The sequence below is a fragment of the Nelumbo lutea genome, chromosome 1 (assembly GCF_056320005.1).
Source record: "Nelumbo lutea isolate HS-2025 chromosome 1, American lotus-T2T, whole genome shotgun sequence".
Classification (NCBI taxonomy): Eukaryota; Viridiplantae; Streptophyta; class Magnoliopsida; order Proteales; family Nelumbonaceae; genus Nelumbo; species Nelumbo lutea.
The window spans coordinates 101,935,108-101,957,924 of record NC_142684.1 but is presented as its reverse complement, the minus strand read 5'-3'; the positions used below and the strand labels follow the sequence as shown (position 1 = coordinate 101,957,924).

The 22,817-nt window shown below is 36.3% G+C and overlaps 1 protein-coding gene and 1 long non-coding RNA gene across 4 annotated transcripts; one reads left to right on the top strand and one right to left on the bottom strand.

Moving 5' to 3' along the window:
• Positions 1-1,178: 1,178 nt before the first annotated feature.
• LOC148876462 (chaperone protein dnaJ 10-like) lies at positions 1,179-17,743 on the bottom strand. 3 transcript variants are annotated; one of them, XM_088942158.1, is made up of 11 exons: positions 17,549-17,743; positions 17,423-17,473; positions 17,064-17,152; positions 16,800-16,859; positions 16,501-16,583; positions 15,960-16,122; positions 15,746-15,875; positions 7,321-7,479; positions 6,701-6,873; positions 3,418-3,498; positions 1,179-1,482 (listed from the first exon to the last, which is right to left on the bottom strand). In XM_088942158.1, exons 3-11 carry the CDS (start codon positions 17,148-17,150, stop codon positions 1,393-1,395), a joined length of 1,026 nt encoding a protein of 341 aa, XP_088798284.1. In that variant the 5' UTR covers positions 17,151-17,152; positions 17,423-17,473; positions 17,549-17,743; the 3' UTR covers positions 1,179-1,392. The 3 variants fall into 3 exon arrangements, with proteins under 3 accessions (XP_088798284.1, XP_088798283.1, XP_088798282.1); XM_088942157.1 differs by having other exon boundaries at positions 17,423-17,483; positions 17,549-17,739; XM_088942156.1 differs by lacking the exon at positions 17,423-17,473 and having other exon boundaries at positions 17,549-17,738.
• On the top strand, positions 1,368-2,132 carry LOC148876463 (uncharacterized). The gene is made up of 2 exons (XR_016096912.1): positions 1,368-1,498; positions 1,790-2,132. It is a non-coding gene; the product is annotated as an uncharacterized LOC148876463 (long non-coding RNA).
• Positions 17,744-22,817: the final 5,074 nt, after the last annotated feature.

Sequence of the window (22,817 nt, the reverse complement as noted above, 5' to 3'; positions counted from 1 at the left end):
CCCGAGGTCAAGCCTGTGGGCTTAAAAGATTGTCCAAGCCCATCCGGGGACCGGGCCGGGCCGGGCTGTTGGGCTACCCGGCCCATGAACAAGTCTAATTAATATTCAATATTCCGATAAATTCCAAGACGAATTGAATCCAATTGATGGGATTCAATTCGAATCTGAATGTTAATGAACCAAATTTGGATCAATCATCTATGGCTTTATGCACATATGATTCTATTCGTTTCAGCTGCAGCTCTATTTTGGAAAGGCTAGACTATATTTTTGTGAGTGTAAATGATACCCCAGGTGCCTTGAGCCGAGCCTGTTTTATTAGAGTAATACATAAACAAATGAGCAAACATACAGGAAAGAAATGTTAAATTTTGGAAAATGTTATCACGTTGAGAGTCTCTCTGACTCATGAAATATTTTCAATTTTCACAGCGTTCCATGGTCAAGATTGGCTTTTCTTACATTTAACGGAGCATAACGATCCACCAATATCGTCAGGTCACATATAAAGGGGTTTCGTCACCATTTATAGGAACCTTGATCAGTTAACAATGTCCATACGCAATGTTTTTTACTTAGTTGTGTATAAAGGAAGGCTGATGTGCAGGTTGCTTCTTTTTTGACATTGGGTGACATTATTTACACTGTTAACCTAATGTGTCTTCTTCTTCTTCTTTCTGCCTTGATGCTATCACTTCACTTGTAATTGAAGATGGCCATCATTAAAACCAGTGCGCAGGGGAAGTTGGAGATTGTAAAAGAGTACAAAAATATTTTTTATCAATATTTTAAAAGTTGACTTAGAGACTGAATCATTTTTGTTTCCAGTACCAGTTCAATCATTTGGGTTGAATGAATTAGACTGTGCTACATCAGCAAATACACACACATGCATTACTTTATATATAATTTATATTTTTATTCAGTTTTTAATTTTTTATTTACAAAAATATTAAAAATTGCAATTTGAGACCAAAAAAAGGTTTTTAGCAAAAATAACAAAACCAGGTTATGCATTCCAAAAATTTGCACATACATAGAGTGAAACACCCCGTGACCAGCCTGGGTCAGAGGGTTTTTGACTAAATAAACGGGTTTTGACCAAATCTGGGGTTTTAGGCAAACTGGACCAGAATAACAGTTCATCTGTGGTGGGTTGAAAACAATGCTTTTAATCATGAGAGCAACTGAAATTTTATTAATAAGAGTGCGGAAGAATGCTATAACCAATAACATCAAAAGTTTAGAGCAAAATACCAAATGAAAAAACATTATTGTTGAAGAAGACTAAGAGATGGATGAACATGATGCTGGCGTGTATGGGATGGATCCACTATAAGAAAAAAAAACTACCCTACATAAATTTAGACAGGCTCACCCGTATACTAGATATCATGATGCCTTTGGTGATGATGTAGCTTCAAAATTTGTGTCACCTTCACGACGCAGGCTGTTGTCTCTTCTGTAAATAGCTTTGGCGCCCTGAGAAATCAAGGAGGTGAGATTTAGTTAACATGCACTACTAGCAAAAACTGAACAAGTTTCATTTATTTCTGATTCTACTTTCTAGTGCACCGGTTGATGCAAGTTCACTCACAAAGTAGCTAGAAACGTTTCCACAGCCGTCTGGAATCACAAAATTTGGGCCAACTGTATTCTTCTGTCGGAGTTTGAATTTACTTTGTCCTTTGCTTGTTCTAATCTTTCCTTAGATATGCAGCTAATTTATATGCCCATTTATAAGTTAGATGAGTAATTACAATTTCAGCTGTTTATGTTCTATTTTCAGACGGAATACAATACTGGAACAGTTTAGGCCTACTCATTGTCACAGGAATGGATGTGCTATGAGACGTTGGAAATAAATAATCACCCCCTGCCATATATGCAAAGTGTGATTCTTTTTGCCTCTGCAAGTTGTTACACAGATGCATAAAGCACTGCGGTAAAACAAGTATTGCTTATGCGATACCCAAGGGAACCCACCTGCCTATCCAAGACTGGAGTATTCCTACTGATTGCATGAGTGTCTAAGTAAGCACTATGTGGCAACAGAGGAGTCGCCAGTACTTATCTTGAGTAAATTATATTTAGACATATATCTCATGATTTATATGCATTATAAGATAATTTAATTGTATAGGTATAGACGTATAGTTATTTCTGTAATTAGTATGATTTAGTTATTTCTCAGTGTACAAAGGTTTTCAATGGTGCATATCTATCTTATCATTGGAAAAAAATTGGGGTGGGAGAGGGCGGAGAGAAAAGTATACAAGATAGATGAGAGACTTAGATATGAAATCTTACTTCACACACAAAACATTTCATGATCTTGTGCACAATCTACACATTTAAAAATTAGTAGCATAACATTTTTGCCTTACAGGGTGTATATCTAAGAGACTAAGACTTCTTGCCTTACAGGATGTCCAGCCTTGAGGTTGAGGTTGATTGTTCATTATACCATATCTATTTAATTATTTGGTGTCAGATTTTTAGATATGTATTTGGTCCCCTGCTTGCAATCACTCTCGGAAAAGGTCTGGTTCATTGCTACTGATAAAAAAAGGTCATGGCTTACAAGCTAAAATACTTTGAAAGTCACTTAGACGCCTTGAATGCATCAATAAGCAGACAAGGCCTGGTTGTAGTAGCTATCTAAGAGAGAGTTGTAGTAATATGACAGTTGCCACTATCATTTGGACGGGGAAATAAATAAATCCATATTTGTTTGTTTACTTTGACTTTGTCTTTCAGACAACTTTTAACCTTATCCTGGTTAGTTCTGCCCTTGACCCGGGTTCTAAAACCATTATATCATCCTAATTTTGTAGCAAGTCAGGTCAAAGGCCAATCATCACAGGCTTGGCAGTCACAAAGTCCTTATATCATAAAAGTGCAGGATATATACATGAGTTTCTGGATTCTTGTGCAAATTTCTGGGGTTATGGGGTGTTTCATCTTGTCCTCCTTTCGTTTAAGTATAACTTGATGGACAAGGCCTTTGAGAATAGTGAACTATCAGCATTGATAAAGAAAAGTATTACCTTCAGTATTTCTTAATGAGAAGTTTCCTGCTTCCTCATTAATAAAGATACTATAATGACAAATAAGAGCCAGTAGGTTAGAATTTAATTTATGCTTTCACCTCAACTCACTATTACCCCTTGGTATAGATACTTAAAAGTTGTTCTTTTGAATCTTTCACCAATAACACGAGTTTGGATCTATTTTCCTACCTAAACTATTTGAACATTATGATAAAGTGAATCATATTTGTAAGATTTTCTTCTTTTATTTTCCAGATAAGTGACAAATTTAATGTGAATACAAAAGTATTGATTATAAAATTACTAAAAAAATTAAAAACATGATAAATATACATGCATGAAAGAAAATGAAGCCATCACTTACTTGGAAAATGGTTCCGAGCTTTTTTAATGCATTTGCTCGATGCTTGAGCACATCCTTGGAAACGTTAGGTTCTTTGAGAACCTGAAACAGAGCATTGAATTAGAACTTATCACTCCAGAATAAGAGACACTAATAAAATCTGTGAGAACAGATGCACTAATGACAAACCATATCAGCATCACTCAATAAAGTACAACGAATATGCCAGTCTCTTTTATGAAAAGAAAGATTTAGTGCTTCCACTTCCACTATGCATCCTTGAGTTGAAGGCCATTCTGGTGAGTTTGGATCTCCTCCTCATAGAATAAAAGAAAAAAAAGAATCCTCCTCGCACCCACCTCACAGCATGTTATAACTGCACATCAAGAACATCTCCCTACTTGTATGTTTTCATTCATGGGAGATGTTCCCAATGCACAGCTGCAAGTGCCGTGAAGTGGGTGTGAGGACTATTCTGTGAGGAGGAAATCCAGATTCCATTCTGGTAGGCTTGAAGACTACAAGTACCTCCTGGTCCCAGATGTGTTGGATTATTTGACACTTCAATAATTATTTACTTATTTTCATAATGCAAAAATTTGTGTTAGTATTACAAAAATCAGATGACAGGAGTGGTATGTACGTGCATATCATGTGCAATTTTGTGGTGAGACCCACTATTTTGTGGAAAATATACCAATCCCTCCCAACCCCAAACAAAAATAAAAGCTGACATCTTCAAAGCCATCCAAAATAGATGTTCAATGATACCTAGTGTAGTGGGCCTAATGCACCACTATGTGATCATTTGCTCATATGCCCTAAAAAAATCTGTGCAGTTCTCACCTTCCATTCTGAGAATTAATAGAAGTAGAGTAGTTGTCAATTTGTCACTTAATAACCTCCTATTTTCAAAGTTAAGGCTGTTCCCCAGTGGGAGTCCCTTCCCTTGGGGAATAAGAATTCCTTTCCATTATGGAATCAAAGAAAAATTTTTAATACAAGAGCCCCTTTTGGGTCCTGTAAACATATCCTAGCATCCCCCTTGGGAGTAGGGTGTTCTCCTTCTAAACAGACCAACAACTGTAATGGAGAATCCACCTCACAACAATTAGGCAGAATATAGGGCTCAACCTGACCTGATATCTCATCTCTTACAAAGGTCAAAGGCCCCTTCCTTTCCCTTGGGGAATAAGAATTCCTTTCCATTATGGAATCAAAGAAAAAATTTTAATACAAGAGCCCCTTTTGGGTCCTGTAAACATATCCTAGCATCCCCCTTAGGAGTAGGATGTTCTCCTTCTAAACAGACCAACAACTGTAATGGAGAATCCACCTCACAACAATTAGGCATAATATAGGGCTCAACCTGACCTGATATCTCATCTCTTACAAAGGTCAAAGGCCCCTTTGTTTTTAGCCATGCAGAAAGGTCAGAGAAGTCATTACTTAAGGCTTACCAAATTTCCTTCCAGAAACTAATTCAGTTCCAGTCATCCATGATCCATGTCCACTGTTGTCCTTGATTATGCCTTCCTATATGTTCGATGGTTAACTAACACCTCATGGCCATCCGAATCCCAGTATCCAATCTTGTATGTAGCTTGGACCACTATTGTAAGCATATTTTCCCTCTCTTAACAACCACAATGTAATGCAAGCATAGAAGAAAAATATGAAAAATAAGAGGTATCTCCATATCTGAGTTTCATGAATGTCCTGGGAATAACCAGGGTTATCTTGAATTGGGCCCACAGGCTCTGTTGGAGCCTACTAGCCACATCCTTTCATATATGAGGATAAAAAGAATTTATTAGGCTTCTTTAGATCCCATGTTCACTCAAAAGATTTTATGTTATTTAGAGGTTTTACGAAGTATTCCTTGGTTGTTACTTAGGGTCCACAAGGTATCATTGGACCTTAAGTTGAACCTCTTCACTTTTATTTAGAGCTATCTATTTGGGGTCAAAAGTATCTGTTTTTCTAGAATTTTAGTGCCATTAGGTAGGTTTTTCAGAAAGCCATCTAATCAGATTCATGAATTGGATTTGAATTTAGAAACTTCACACTTTATTGACAAACACTTCCCAAAACTTCTTAAAACAAAGCAATTAACCATTCAGTTCAGCCATTTCATTTGTTATGAAAATAGTCTCCTAGAGTCTGTAAATAGAAACCCAGCCCCCCATAGTGAGTCCAAAACATAGTCTTTGTAATTGGATTTACTTTTCATGAGCGGAGTTGAAAAAAAGTTGAATTGTGTTGTGGGAATTTACTCCAGATACCTCTTCTCTCTTGTCTCTAGTAAATCTATATTATTTTTACTGCTTTCTCTTTATTACAACTGTCTATTCTCTTTATTTTATTTTTCATCATCATCATCGCCTTATCCTGACTATATAGAGTTGGCAACGTGAATCCTGTTTTGCCATTCTGAATTTAGTATCCATGACCAATAGAGTCTGGCAAAAGTTTAAATGTTTGTTGTCAACCTGACACAACCCTACTCCTTTACAAGGTTCAAAGTATCGACATGTATCGGCCCGTATCAGCTGATGCGTATTGTATCGGGAGCTTCCCGATGCCCCTACAGAGGGTGTATTGGGGTTTTGACTGGTTCAGGGGGTGGACAGACCTTAAACTGCCCCCTCTGTACCAGATTTGAAAAAAATAAAAAAAATCTATCGATACTGCCCGATACGCCTCTACCGGCATATCGGACATATCAATATTTTGAACCTTGCCAACTTTCCATATCAAATTGTTTGTATCCATCTGTAGATCCCTATTTTCTGTTGTAAGTAGATGTAGATCCACCATTAGGATTCCAAAAATTTCCTAACCATCCAAAGAGTGACAAATTTAAAAGAATCTTTGAGGGGGGAGACACTCCCAAGGGTGCTGACTCATATACATGCATGTACGTGACCTACATATTAGTAATAAGAGCACTATGAACTTCATAAGGTTTAGTAATAGGAGGACCATGAACTTCATAGGACTATGAAACCTTTACTGGTCAAGATAAAGGCAGGTTTTAAGTAAAGGATATAGTATGCCCAAGATAAAGAAACCTTTACAGGGAGTTCAAATGCAATATGTCCTACTCTTAATAAGAAAAAGTTGGTACAACAAAATCTGCATTCTTTAACTTTTGGGGCATGGATTCAAGTTGGATTCCCTTTAAAGTAAACAATCCACATCCCTAGAGTGGGCATGTCATTCCACTAGCATACAATTGGTACATTATGGTCATATCACATATGATACTCAAAGCTAGGGATAATATATAAATAAAGCTTACCACGTGGCAGACATGTGAGAGGGTTAATTCAATGTCCACAACATTTATCTTCCAAAGAGAATTAATCATGGCATCTTTTTTTTCTTCAATCTGCTTCATCAGGTTTTCTTCTTTGTTCTCACCTTGTTCCAACTTCCTTAACTCTTCCTGTATCTGAATTAAAGACACAGCACCTACACATTCAGGAGAAAAACAAGTTCATTGCTTTGTTTCAGAAGCTTGGAATAGAGAAAGACCCCAAAACCAATCTTTTCCAAAGGGGCTCTCCAATTGCCTAAGCAAACACATCTAAATAATGACCCAGCAAAAAGGAAGGAAAAGTTTGTTTGGACTATCTGGATGGAGAGAAACCACGCAACTTTTAAAAACGAAATTTTCTTACTGGATGAATTATGCTGCAATGCAGTTGCAAAGATTTTCTCTTGGATAGGCACAACTAACATTACAGAGGAACTATTATTTTGTAATTAGTATACCTTTTGTTCTTTTTGAAATTCCATAGCATTGTATAGCCACTCACTGTATTGGGAGTCTCTCCCATTTATACATCATTAATACAATTGGACTTTTCCTTTTCTCCAAAAAAAAAAAAAAAGAGAAGAAAAGAAAAGCAAACAAACCTGCAGCTGCTGTGACTTGTGATTTTATATGGTGACCTTTGTCTCGGACCCATTCTGCCAAGAATGGCACACCCATATATCTCATGTTCTTCCCCAATTCTTTTGCAGCTTGCCTCGTATAGATATAACCAATGGTGTGCAGCATCGCCTCACCAAAAGCTGAAATTTAAAAATATGAGTTAACAAGAATTGTGAACTTGCAATAGGAATAAGAAAACCAAAAGTTAGGAAAAATCATAGAAAACCTATAACATATTAACATGATTCTGCACATTTCTGATCTTGTGAAGTGTTTAGCGCTGTGCAATGTCTAGTTGTCTACCATCATTTTACATTCCCATGAGGAACCATTATCCAATCATGATCTTGGCTTTATGGAGAATTGGAATGGGTATATAGGCCTCTCTCAGACTCAAACCTGTATTCTCACACTTGTCAGCATGAGATTTTACCATTGCATCAAGTAATGGACCCTAATTGTGGAAATTCCAAGATGAGTTTCCTTAGGAGAAGGTTGTCAATAGAATCTTTGAATGAAACCGTTATCTGCTGCTGGTCCTGCCTATCAAAGTAGCTGTTCTTGGACTCAAACCCACATTTTCACACTTATCAGCCTGGGATTTTACAATCACACCACAATAGCCCCTGTAAGCACAAACTTGATTGGTCAGGGAACAATTCAAGCCTAATGGAACAACTCAGTGAAGCAGGTGAGACAGAGGTTAAAAAATGACATGCCTCATTGGAATCACCTAGGATATTTGGTAATAGGATACATGGCATGGGAATCATAAACTGGGCTCCAGTATTTGGTTGTCCATAAAGGTCCTAGCAAATTTTGAGGGAAGAGTATGGTTAGAAGAATTCAACTATTCCAGAAATGATCTCACCATGTTTGTCAAGGTGATGCCTAGGCAATAAGGCGCCCTTGGAGGCTCACCTCACCTAATCACCAAACAGTTTTCTATAGCATGTTATAAAAAACTTTTATATTCTTAATTTTTTGAGGTTATAATTATTAAATAGACATTTTTAAACTAAAATATTCATTTTGTGTGTTTATATATTAATTTATTTTTATTGTTTTCTTATTTTTTAGGGTTTTAATCAACACAAACATTGCTAAATGCTGTGTATTGAATCCTCAAAGACTTCAAAACCTGAACCAATAAGTAAGGAAGAACTTAAAATGTTGCCCAATCAACACATTTTCTTCTTTTTCTTTACTAATTTTGTGTGTATATACTAATTTCTTCTTCTTCTTCCACATTTTCTTTTCTTCTTTTCCTATAACAGAAATAGGGGTTCAGCCCCTATATTTTTTGAATTTTCTTTTCTTTCTTCTTTTTCTTCTCATGAATATGTTGGGATATGTTGATTTTCTATTCTTGAACATAAAGTTTATATTTTTCTTATGAAAATTATGGATATTTATTAAGGAAATATGATTATGAAACCTAGGGAACTACCCTAAGATACATGTTTTTACTTAAAAAAATCTATCGCCTAGGCGACTAGGTGACAATGTGCCCCCCTATCGCCTAGCCTTGCCTTGGCGCCTTGAAAACTATGGATCTCACCAAGACCTTCAGTGATGGAATGTGATTCAGTTCACCTGATTAGATGGACCTTCAGAAATAGTCAGGGCTGAAAAAACTTGGTTCTATTTTTCAAAAGTTAATGAGCTTAGTTAAAGGCCTTTTAGGATTATTTTAGGAAGCAACTGATGCAACCAATTCTTTGACTATGGATGATGGTGTGCTCTGATGGACACGGGGAAGGGGAATCTGTTTAAGTCTTCATTCTTTTCTCTACCTAAGATAAGGGGAAGGATACTTTAGAGACACAATATTGTGGTGTATATGAGAGGAAAGCAATGTTAGAATCTTCAGAGACACCTTTCAAAGTAAAGAAGCCACTATTGAAAGAACCCAGATTTCCTACTCACTTTTCCTACCCACTCTCTACCCACCATGAATTGCAGCCACACATCTCTCAAATCATAATAGAGATGTGTGGCTGCAATTCACGGTGGGTAGAGAGTGGGTAGGAAATCCCGTTTGCTATTGAAAAGGTTGCAGTTTGTGCTGTTAATTGGGTGAAGACAACGGAAGCCTTCAAAGACTTCTAAATAGAGTCTACTGTGAGAAATTGGTTGGAAGTGGAAAATTCTTCCATGATCATATGGACCTGATTCCCTTTTGGTCTCTTCCTCCAAATTACGTATTTTGAAATGGAAACAGCATGGGTGTGGGATTCCATACCCACACTCAGGCTCTAGCATGTGTGGTTTCATACCCACACCTAGTCGTTTCTAATTTCTTTTATTAGTAGTTTCTAATTTCTTTTTAGTAGTTCTAATTTCTTTAGTTTCTAATTTCTGTTATTAGAAGTTTCTAATTTCTGTTAAGTTGGGCTGGCTGGCCTTATTGTTTCTAATTTTTGTTTATTTCCTATTCTTGTAAGGATCCTAAAAGCTATAAATAAAGGAGTGTATGGGGCAGCAGATCATTCACCACTGAACCCTTTCTTTCTTTTCTCCTCTCTTCACTCTTTCTCTCTCTCTCTCTCTCTCTCTCTCTCTCTCTCTCTCTCTCTTTTCTTCTCTTCAAACTTGTAATACAGTAAACAGTTATTCTTCTTCTTTCAAGTTGGTATCAGAGCCTTAGATCTAGGGTTTCTCATGTGGATTTAATTTAGTTGACTACATGAGAATTGTTTAGGGACGAAAGTTCAAAAAGATCCTTATTTCGGTTGATTTTTGGAGGTTGCAAGAAGGATTTAGCAGTTGTACTAAGATTGGAGAGAACTTCTTGTAATCGGGAAGAATCAGGCAGGACTTGAATGATCAAGATTGATTCTTGATCAAGATTGGAGGTGCCGATCAGTTTTTTTTCTTGGTTCTTTGATCAAGATTCAAGGTGCTGACAGTAATCGATTGATCAAGTTTGATGACTGAAGGTAGAAATCAGTTTTCTAGGCTTTTTTCTTCATAAAATAATACCTTTTCTTGAGATTAATACTCAAAAGGACTTTGTTATTCATTCAGAGAGGTATGGATAGAAAATCTCAGGACTGATATCAATCCCAGGACAGTAGTTGACTATTATCTAACTATAAAATCATTGTCCTAGGTTGATTGTTAACAGCCTTGAAATACAGTTTTTTCTTGTCACAGTAGTTTAAAGCCTCTTCTTAACTTAGAATGGAGTACAAGAACTAAGGGGAAGGTACTTTTGGGACTGGTGGTTCAGGTAACATGACTGAAAACACCTTTTAGATTACAGCTGTTAAGTTTGATGGATCAAACTACTTGGAATGGGCCCAATCAGCCATGATGGCTATTGGAGGTAGAGGAAAATTGAACTTCTTGCTAGGGGATGTGAAGGAACCCTCCAAGGAGGACCCTACTTATGCTAGGTGGGTCCAAGAAAATTTTTTGGTGATGGCATGGCTGTGCAACTCTATGCAGCCACACATCATCCGAAACTACTTGTGGGCCAAAACAACATACTTGTAGGCCAAAACAGCTAAGGAAATATGGGATGTTATGAAGGAAACGTACTCTCAGCCTCTTAATGTTGCTAGGGCTTATGAGTTAAAATGTGAGGTTAAAAATCTGAGGTAAGGAGAGAAGCAGGTCTTTGTTTACTTTTCAACCTTAAAATCCCTGTGGCATGAAATTGACCATTTTGAAACAATTGAGTGGGAGAATTAGAAAGATGCACAAACATATAGAAAGCAGGTTGAAATTAATATAGTTTTTGAGTTCCTAGCTGGTCTAAACTCTGAATATGACATTGTGAGATAACAGTTGTTAACAAGAGATAGTGTGACTTTATCACAAGCCTATTCCCTAGTGCATAGTGAAGAAACTAGGAGAAAGGTTATGTTGCAGCAACAACCCTCCGAATCAGCATTGGTAGCAGTTAGACCTAAATTTGGGGGGGATAAGGAGAAGAAGGAAACTAAGAAGGACTTAGTATGTGAACAATACAAGAAACCTAAACATACTAAGGACACCTATTGGAAGTTGCACCCTCATCTAGTTCTAGCAAAGGTTAGAAATAAGAAAGGGAATGTTAATATGGCTGTCAACACTGATAGTACAACTTCATCAGGCACAAGAGGCACTCCTCTAGATACCCTAGCTGTTGTCCGAGCTGCTCTGACTCAGCTAGAAAATGAATTTAGTAATTCAGCTCAGCCTACTTTAGCCCTTGCTCATACAGGTACAAGAGCTATTGCTTGTCATGCTTCCGTCCCAGGTAATACTAGACCTTCCTAGGTAATAAATTCAAGTACTTCAGATCATATGACCAACATATCTACTCTATTTAGCACCTATTGTTTATCCTTTGGAAAAGACAAAGTTTCTATTGTTGATGGATCTCTTGTACCAATTTTTGGCAAGGGAGACATCAAATTATCAGATACCATCACCCTATCCTCAGCTTTGCATGTTCCCAAGCTTAGTGCTAACTTACTTTCAGTTAGTAGTATTACTAAAAATAAAACTGTTCGGTAACTTTTTTCCCTGATCAGTGTATTTTTCGGGATCTGGAAATGAAGAAGGTGATTGGGATTGGCCGTGAGGTGAATGGAGTATACCTACTGGAACATTCACAGGATCTGAAAACGAAGAAGGTGATTGGAATTGTTTGTTTCTTAGTCTTGTAGTAAAATTATGCTTTGGCACAACCGCTTAGGTCATTTCTCTTTTGGGTCTTTAAAGAGTCTTTTTCCAAACTTGTTTGAGTCAGTAGAAGTGTTTAGATTAAAATGTGAAAGTTGTGAACATGCAAAACATAGTAGATCATCTTATCCTTTAAGTAATAAAAGAAGCAACCTTCCTTTTGAGATTGTGCATACCGATGTTTGGGGGCCCTACCATACTCCCACCATGGGGGGGGGGTACAGATATTTCTTATTATTTGTTGATGACTATACCCATTTTTCATGGGTCTATCCACTCTCGAGATGAGGTCCCTTCTCTGACTCAAGCTTTCCATAAGATGGTTCTAACTCAATTTGAAACCAAGATCAAGATTCTTAGATCTGATAATGCTAAGGAACACTTTGCAAAACCCTTGGCATCCTATCTCCTTGATTATGGGATCATTCATCAAAGCACCTGTCCTCACACACCTCAGCAAAACGGGGTTGCTAAGAGAAAAAACAGACATATTTTAGAGGTAGCCAGAAGCATCATGCTCAATTCCAATGTTCCCATATGGTTTTGGGGAGATGCAATCCGTACAACCATATACCTTATTAACAGGGTTCCTTCACGGGTCCTAAGCATGCAAACCCCATTCAGTCTTCTATATATAGATAAGGACCTATTCACTATTCCCCTCAAACTTTTGGGCGTATTTGTTTTGTCCAAATCCTTGGACTCATCGCTCCAAGTTTGATCCCAAAGCCACTAAGTGTATTTTCCTTGGATATGCACAAAATCAAAAGGGATATTGTTGTTATGAGCCAGCTTCAGGGAAACGCTTTGTGTCCTTGGATGTTACATTCTTTGAAGATATGCCTTACTATCATAAGGCTTCTCCTCAGGGGGAGAATAGTGAGGAAGGGATTTCAGTTTTAGCTCCAAGAGTTCCTTTACCTGTCCCGGTTATTGAGCAGGGGAGTTGCGAAGAAGGTAGTAAAAAATGCAAAGAGTTGAGAGTCTATCACAGAAAGTGGTAGAGGCAGGTTGATTCTCGTACTCAACAACAATCCATGCCAGTTCCAACATCTTTTACAACTCCAAATCCATACACTACTATTGCTTTCACTGTTGATCCCACTGTTACATAGGTTCAACCTTCACCGACAGATGACCTCGATCTTCTAATTGCTATTCGTAAAGAGAAGCACCATTGCACCTCATCCACTGCCCATTGCATTTCCAAGTTCCTTTCTTATAATTGTCTCTCAGAATCCTACAAATCTTACTTGGCATCTATTTCTTCTATTCCTATACCCAGAAAAGTGCAAGAAACTGTTTTGATACCTGAATGGAAGGAAGCAATGCAAGTAGAGATGGATGCTCTTGTCAAGAACAACACATGGGAACTAGTTAACCAGCATGAAGGGAAGAAACCTGTTGGATGCAGATGGGTGTTTATTGTGAAATATAATGCTAAAGGTACTGTAGAGAGGTATAAAGCCAGATTGGTTGCAAAGGGATTCACACAAACTTATGGCATAGACTATACAGAAACCTTTGCACCTGTTGCAAAAATGAACACTATCAGAGTTTTTCTATCCATTGCTGCAAACTTCTCATGGACACTATTTCAGCTAGATGTTAAGAATTCCTTCCTCAATGGAGACTTGCAAGAGGAAGTATACATGGAGTTACCCCTTGGTTTTTATAGTACAGAAGCAGGAAAGAAAGTTTGCCTTTTGAAGAAGGCCTTGTACTGGCTCAAACAGTCCTACAGAGCTTGGTTTGATAGGTTTAGACTGGCTTTGGACACATTCGGATACATACAGGCTCAGTTAGATCACACCCTCTTCTTTAAGAAGACAGGTCATTCCCTAACTCTACAGTCTATGTAGATGACATTGTGATAACAGGAAGTGACACTAGTGAAATTGAAACCCTTAAACAACACCTTCACAAGGAATTTGAAATGAAAGACCTAGGAAAGTTACACTATTTCCTAGGAATTGAGGTAGCTTGATCTAAGCATGGCATTTTTATCTCCCAAAGGAAGTACGTTATGAACTTATTGGAAGAAACTAGCAAGTTAGGAGTGAAACCTACTGATACTCCCATTGAGCCTAACCATAAGATAAGTGCAGAAAGTGGAGAACTCCTTGAGGACAGGGCTATGTACCAAAGGCTGGTTGGGAAACTTCTTTATCTCTGTCTAACCCAACCAGATATTTCTTATGCCGTTGTTGTTGTCAGTCAATACATGCATTCTCCTAGGACCACCCACTCCTTGCAGTAGAAAGGATCCTTGCCTACTTAAAGAGATATCCAGGGAGAGGTATACTCTTCAAGAATAATGGTCATATGAAAATAGAAGTGTATACAAATGTGGATTGGGCTAGATGTGTTGATGATAGGAGGTCCACCTCTGGATATTGTGCATTTGTGGAGGGAAATCTTGTTTCCTGGAGAAGAAAGAAACAAAATGTTGTTGCTCGCTCCAGTGCAGAAGCGGAATACAGATCCATGGCCAATGGTGTTGCAGAAGTGTTATGGCTTGCTTAATGAGTTGGAGGTTGATTATGAGAAGCCTCTGATGCTGTATTGTGATAATCAAGCTGCAATTAATATTGCCCACAACCCAATACAGCATGACAGGACTAAGCATATCGAGGTTGACAGACATTTTATTCGAGAGTGAATTGCATCTTAAGAAGTATGCCTTCTTTACATTGCCTCAGACATGCAGTTAGCTGATCTTTTCACCAAAGCAGTCACAAAAGGCAAATTGGAGACAGATCTACGCAAGTTGGGCATGACAAATATCTACTCCCAACTTGAGGGGGAGTGAAGAAATAGTTGGTTAGCCACGAGTGTGGGGTTCCATACCCATACTCAGGCTCTAGTGTGTGTGGTTTCATACCCACACCTAGTTGTTTCTAAGATCTTTTATTAGTAGTTTCTAATTTCTTTTTAGTAGTTCTAATTTCTTTAGTTTCTAATTTCTTTTATTAGAAGTTTCTAATTTTTGTTAAGTTGGACTGGATGGCCTTATTGTTTCTAATTTTTATTTATTTCCTATTCTTGTAAGGATCCTAAAAGCTATAAATAAAGGAGTGTATGAGGCAGCAGATCATTCACCACTGAACCCCTTCTTTCTTTTCTCGTCTCTTCACTCTCTTTGTTTCTCTCTCTTTCTCTCTTTTCTTCTCTTCAAATCTGTAATACACTAAAAAGTTCTTCTTCTTCTTCTTTCAAGTGCATTGGAAAGGCTTTTAGAAGCTAAGGGTTTGACATTTTAGCACTGTATTTGGGATCTGTTGGTGTTGGGAATTCAACTAGAGCAGAACTGTTGTCAATGTACAATGACTGAGACCGGCGAAGTCTCTAAACTATAGAGGGCTAAATGTGGAAGAGGATGATAGTGGTGGCCTTTCTAAGACAAAACAAAACAGGCTTTAGACAAACGTTCAGGGAGATTAGACACTTAGCTAAGGACATCAATACAATCAACAGTTGGATTCCAAAGTCTGCTAATGGTTTGGTGGGTTAGCAAAAGGAAGGGTGGACAAGAATATCATGTATTAGGTTTCAGTTCCCCAAGGGGAATTGTAAAGAAAATGGGGGTGGTGGGACTAGGCCAACCTAGGGGTGCAAGACAAATGGTTGTACATATTTTTCTTTCATAAGAAAATTCTTGCAGTTACTGATATAAAAAATTGTCAAGAAAAACCGCACACTAAAAGGACAAGAAAAATACATATTTACCAGCTTTTGAGAGATGGCTGGCTTCTGACTTTGCCCAGTCTACAAACTCATCCATTCTATTGTCAATGTATGGTTGAAGACGGTGTTTCAAGATCTGTATGAGCCTTTCTTCCCTTTCTTTCTGCATTTCCTGCATTTTACAAAGATCACATAGATTAATGAAGAGTATGAAACGGTTGGTACAGATTCACAGGGACTAGATAATGATGGATACCTTTATCTTGTCCTGAACTTTCTGCCGCCCTTCTGGAGTTTGAGATTCTTCTTCAAAATCAACCAATGACAATGAAGCCAAGGCAAGTTGGCCGATGTAGTCTTCAAAGATTTCGCTTCCAAAAAGCATCCCAAATACCGCAGAAGGGTCAACCATAGAATCCCTGAGTTTGGAAATGATTTAGTAAACCCCAATCTCTTTCCTCCCATTGTATTACCATCTGGATAAAAAATGAAAATAAAAGGAAGTCTAAAGAGTGAATTGTTTTGGGTGTAATTGTCCTTTTATGGAGTCAGCCCAAAGAAATGTTCCTCTTTTTTACCAGAATGTATTTGTCTTGGAAAGGTGTCAGTTACAGAATTTACACTAAAGATTGAACCATATGACACCATAAAACACCCTTGTACAATACAATGTAGAGGTATCTGGGCATTATAGCTAGTAATTGAGATTGATAAAGGCTGAGTTGAGTTGTGTGGACTTATTAAGTGTATGTAGTGGTTGCCCTGGAAAACCCCTTTTTGTCTTCTGCTAAACTTACTGGGACACTCCTTCCTTTCCATTCTTGTCATATGCTTCACGCTTTGCTGGATCACTTAGAACTTGATAGGCTTCCCCAAGTACCTTCACAAATAAAACATTACTTGACCAACAAGTATGTAAAAAGTCGATATATAAATATGTCAAAAACTGGCTTTGATTATGGCTTCTGAACTGTTATAATAACTGAAGAGAATGGAATGTTTCAGTGAATATGAACATGGAACCAAGAATTATTCACAATAAACATAGGCAACTTTGAATGAAAGTATCCTTTCATACGTGTAAATAATAAAACACCTGAAAATTGTGCGCAGCTTTGGGATCTCCAGGATTTTTATCTGGGTGCACCAGCCTTGCCTATAAATTAGATAAAAAAACAGATGTTATGGTCATAGCTATCATTGTTCCTAATTTAAAACCAAGCAACATTACGATTCACAGCTTGTTGACATGAGGAACAGCATATCAACATACAACCGTAGCTTGATCAAAACTAGGGAACGAAGCATAATAGTTTATGTTTATGTTGCTTACTCTCGGAGAGTCGGAGAGAGACCTTACCTTAGCGTAGTAAGCCTTCTTGATCTCAGCTGGCGATGCATCAATGCTCACACCCAGAATGTCATAATATTCTGTGTCCTTCACCATTGCTTAATAAAAAAAAAAAAAAGATCATAAAAGGAAAAGATATAAACATAAAAAAATTGCTCATACAATAGACTTATAGAATGCAAATCAAATATTAATCCAACCACAACTATCTAATTGAAATTTTTTGAGGGAAATTAAAGAGTATAACAAGAAAGCAATACACAGAGTAAATTTAAATTTTTGACAGACACATAATTAAACAATACAATAAGAATTTAGATACAACATTCAGAATGGAAGTCAAATGTGGCTGGACAAGAGTGGCATACCCAGAGATAAGATTGGGACTAAGATGATGATCAAGATCTATAACTCCTGACCTGAGATCAACTACAAGAGGAAGGTAAAAGCAGAGAAAAGAAAGCAGAAAGAAGCAGATAAGAATATATACTCACATTCACTGGGCATTTAAAAGGTAAGAGATCGATGGTAGCTCAACCCGCCCAAGCAAGCAATTACAGCGCATTGAGGATTGAGGATTGAGGTTGGCAAGTCATGCCACCACGGCCACGCAAGTGAAGGGTAGTTTGCCGTTGCGGGGAGTTGATGTTGGTTGGGGTTGGCAATGTTTCAGAAGAAAAATACTGATCCTACACCACGCGTATAGCCCTTACAAGACCCCTAAACGTAAGACCTGGTCTACTAAATTGCTAAAGCCACAGGAGTACGGTGGGTGTCGTGGGAGTTGGGACTCACTACAGAAAGTAGGCTGGGTTGGCCATGCCCATGGCCAGTAGTCTGATTATTATTTATTATTTGAGAGAGAGAGAGAGAGAGAGAGAGGAGTGCTGGCGTCACAGGTGTTGTTTATGATTTACGTGGGACTATATTATATATGCACTGTCAATACTCCACAAACCCAAAGGATACTGAGCCAATCATGATATGCCACGTTAGTCTGATGGTATATATCGTCATGTTCATAAATCGAGTTGGTTCTGGTTCATCGATCATGATGATTATCCCAGTTACCAGTTATGAATGCAACTGTAAACATTTTGAGCTCCTTTTGGTTTTGGAATTGAGTACTCGGTTTCTTTGTGTTTCGTAGGAGAAACATAGAAGAGAGGATATGTTTTTAATATTATAATTATTTCTCTGACTTTTCATTTGATAAAGAAATTAAGATCTTGGAAAAAAAGTTTTGTTTAGAGTCCAGGAGAACCTAGAAACCATGGAATATATAGTTGACAAATATTATGATACAAAAAGCAGTGAAACAAAAATGTGAATCAATGAAAACAATAATTGGGACATGCTAAAAAAAAACTGCATTAAACAAATCCCAACATCTGACAGCACAAATCTCATCTGAAAGTGTTTTTTTTTTTTCGCAAGCCGAGCCAGTTTCTAATGAAAAGGTGAGATGTCTCATTTGACATTGTTACCATGAGAGATAACTAAATTATATAAAACATGAACCTTTGAAAGAGTAAATACATCATGTAGCATCTTTAACGATTGACTATTAACATTAGTTATTTATGCCACTTGTTTTCAATAAATGAGACTTTATCTATTTTATTATGGAATTAAGGGACCACGAACGAGGCTCCCCCACATCTCTACCCATAGAACAGCACCACTGTGTATTTGGGAATATCTTCTCATGAATGACAAGAAATATATTCCCAATGTCTCATGGATAGAAATGTGGAACAACTTGTAGGCTGAACCCTCCTCTCCCTATTCACCTAAGACCCTAAGGATCATGTTGGGATTAACACCTTTGATAAGGGGGCAAAGCCCAGGCTAGGTCTTTGGGCCTACAATCTTAAAATTTAGGATTATTATGTAAAAGTCCCCTAAACTTTTTTTTTTCTATTTCTTTTCACTTACCTCACATTTCAAAACCCGTAGAAACTCCTGTGAAATATCTAAAGCATTACAACGTTTACAAGGAGATGAAAGATTTTTGTAAATTTACAAACTACCCCTATTTTTGAGTTTGCCATGAACAAAATTATTTGATGATGAAATTTATTATATTACTTCTCCATTTGAGATTTGGGAGTTCATCCATTAATCCAAACGGGCTTAAGACATTTGGATTGGATGACAAAGAAGAAATATTTGTTTTTTTCACTTGGTTTTTTAACAATTATTTAATAGAGGATAGGATTAGTTTGGTCATTATAAATATTTAATAGCCTATCTGGACAACTTTTGTTAATGCTCAGTTTGCTCACTAAGAGTGACATGTTAGATAACAAAATTCTCTTATATTATATGGAGAAGGTTTTTGAAAAGTTAGAGTAAGTTTATGAAAAATGGTGAGAAGTGAAGATGAATTTTAAATAGTAATCCTGAAAATTAATATCTCAGAAAGGCATGATAGGGTCTTGATTGGTCAAAGCCCTTCTATTATCATACCATTCTAGCATCGTGGATGATGTTGTCCAATCTGAGGTGTTTCAAACTGAGGACACAATCAAATAATTTTGCCAATTGGACGAGGCCAAGGTGGAAGGATGAAGCAGTGCACTGAGATATGCAATTAGGAGAAAGGTCAGAGGCCCAAGGAGTTAATCCCTGGGTAGGTATTCCGACGCTCAAGTCAATTGGGTAGAGAAAGAGGTGGTTGGTTCGAGCAGTTGAAATAATATTGGTCCGGACCGAAGAGAGAGTGCAGAGAGATATTCAAAGAGTATTATTCCTTGAGGGAGGAATACCCATTTATAGTTGGGTGTTTGTATTTCAGATGGATAGGGCTTTTGGAATTGTTAGGATGAAGTCGTCTATTGAGGTATTCGGGAGGTTTCCTCTTCTCCGACGGAGTTTGCTTCCTTGTCCATGCAAGACACTCCTTAGTGGTGCTCTTCTGTCACACATGGTGTCGATATGGCTTGAGAGAGAGGACGGCTGCAGAGGTTGCCACGTGGCATCCTTAGCCAGCTCAATCATCACCCGAATAATAGATTTAACCTATTTTATATTACATAACACAATTAATATATATAAAATACATGTTATACTTAATGTAATATAAAATACTATATATATTAAAATGGAATGGTATGACGTAGAATCTATCTCTTTTCTCTCTTTTTTTTATTTTGATTTTTTTTAAATTCCACATCATCTCTAAGCTTTCAACTTTCATCATTAATTCTCTTCTCTTTCTCATTATCTCCTATTGATTATCTCTCTTCATTAATTATAGCATTAATTCTCTCTCCTCTAATAATTCATTCCACTAATTATCTCTCATCTCAATAACTCCACTAAATTGCTTAAAATTCATTGACTATTTCTTCTTTTAGTTTGATTTTTTTTTCTTTGAAATAATGGATAATAAACCAAACACACTTTATTGGTCTATATTTCAAATTATCATAGGCCTTACAAACAAAAAAGTTAAAATTTAGTTAATAAAAATATCATAAATAGTTAAATCATGCAAAAATAATGCTTGGGTTGGACACAAAGGACACTTTTTGCTTCAATTTAACCTAACAAAGCCTATGCATCCCACAATTCCCAACTTTCCAACTAAAAGTTTATATAAATGCACACACTCAAATAAGGGAGGTGTATTTTTTTTCATTTTTTCAATGTTTGATTTTTTACTACATGCCATATCAGAAAAATAACCAATTATGAAATCTTTCTATTTAAATTACACACACACACACACACACACACACACACTTATTGCCTATGTCTTTAGATTGTTGTAGTGACAATGTGACATCATATCTTTTTTCTTTTCATAACCTAGATGAACACATTTTATAAAAAAGAGATACCTCATTTTGGGTTGTTCTCCAATGTTAATTGTTTTTCTTGTTGTGAGTTCTAAAAAGAAATCAAAACCATTTAGTTTGAAAACAAACTGGTTCTTAAAACCATAGAATACATATTCTTGGTTGTACTAGTAAATTTGCATGTGCTTTGCACATGACAATTTTAGATGATAAAGATAGTAATATACATCAAATTATTTTAAATTTTGTATATATTTCTATACTTATAAAATAATTCTATATTAGAGATGTCCCAAATTTTTTTTACAAATATTATGTATTTTTTGTGTTTTTGCCTTTCTTTAATTTTTATTTATTTAATTATGGCATGACCCATTTGACCTAGATGGTTAAATTGCTTACCCACCACCTAGACAATATTGTTAAAAGTATTGGATATAGATAATAGATCTAATAACAGAATTTATTGGTGACAAAGTATCTTAAATATATCATTTAATGAGAGAGAATGGGTTTTAGCACCTCAAATACAGGACTTTAGGGATTTGAATGAGGTGAAAAATATTAGTTCAAATTACATTTTCCCCTCACAATTAAAAAGGGACAGAATTCAAGTTACATATTTTTATTTCCATGTGTATAAAAAATTCTTATTCATGGCACTTGTTTTTATTTAATATGATGAATATACAGTATTAGAAATGCACTCAAATGTTATTTTTTTTTCAAAACTTATGTATTTTTTTTTATTTTTATTACTTAATTATGGCATCAAATATTGGCACATTTGACTTAAAAGTTGAACTGTTCAACCAGACCAAATAGGAAATCAATTTCATTTTCTTGGTTGGTTTTAAAATTTTTATTTTGTTTCCATTATCAATAAAACAATTCTTGTTTATGACACTTATTTTTCTTTAATATGATTAATATAAAGTATTAAAGAAATGACCCATTTTCTACATTTTTTTTGTGAATTTGTTTCTATTTTAAAAATTTTATTATTTAACGTTGAATTGGATTACCCACAACTTGGATGGAATAATGGTTTCGTTTTGTTTTTGTTAATTTAAAAAAAAAGGATAAATTGCTGAAACCTCCCCTAGAGTTTCTGATGTTGAAATCTTCCCTGAAGTTTCATAATTGCAATCGCCTCCCTGGAACTTTCTAATATAGTTGCAAGTTTGCCCCTCTCTTAGAATCCTCTAGCAAGAGGTATACAAATGTCCAAAATGCCTATGTAGTTACTATTAAGGCTGTTTTTGCATAACAAACAATACAAACTTTATGAACAACAAAAAAAGAAAGTTTAAAATTGCAACTTTACCTTTGAGGGATTCATATGAAGGGAAAATTTATAAAATAATTTTCAGAAAAGACATTGAAACGATTTGGGTAGTGATTGAAACTCCTGTGAAATATCTAAAACATTACAACGTTTACAAGGAGATGAAAGATTTTTGTAAATTTACAAACTACCCCTCTTTTTGAGTTTGCCATGAACAAAATTGTTTGATGATGAAATTTATTATATTACTTCTCCATTTGAGATTTGGGAGTTCATCCATTAATCCAAACGGGCTTAAGACATTTGGATTGGATGACAAAGAAGAAATATTTGTTTTTTTCACTTGGTTTTTTAACAATTATTTAATAGAGGATAGGATTAGTTTAGTCATTATAAATATTTAATAGCCTATCTGGACAACTTTTGTTAATGCTCAGTTTGCTCACTAAGAGTGACATGTTAGATAACAAAATTCTCTTATATTATATGGAGAAGGTTTTTGAAAAGTTAGAGTAAGTTTATGAAAAATGGTGAGAAGTGAAGATGAATTTTAAATAGTAATCCTGAAAATTAATATCTCAGAAAGGCATGATAGGGTCTTGATTGGTCAAAGCCCTTCTATTATCATACCTTTCTAGCATCGTGGATGATGTTGTCCAATCTGAGGTG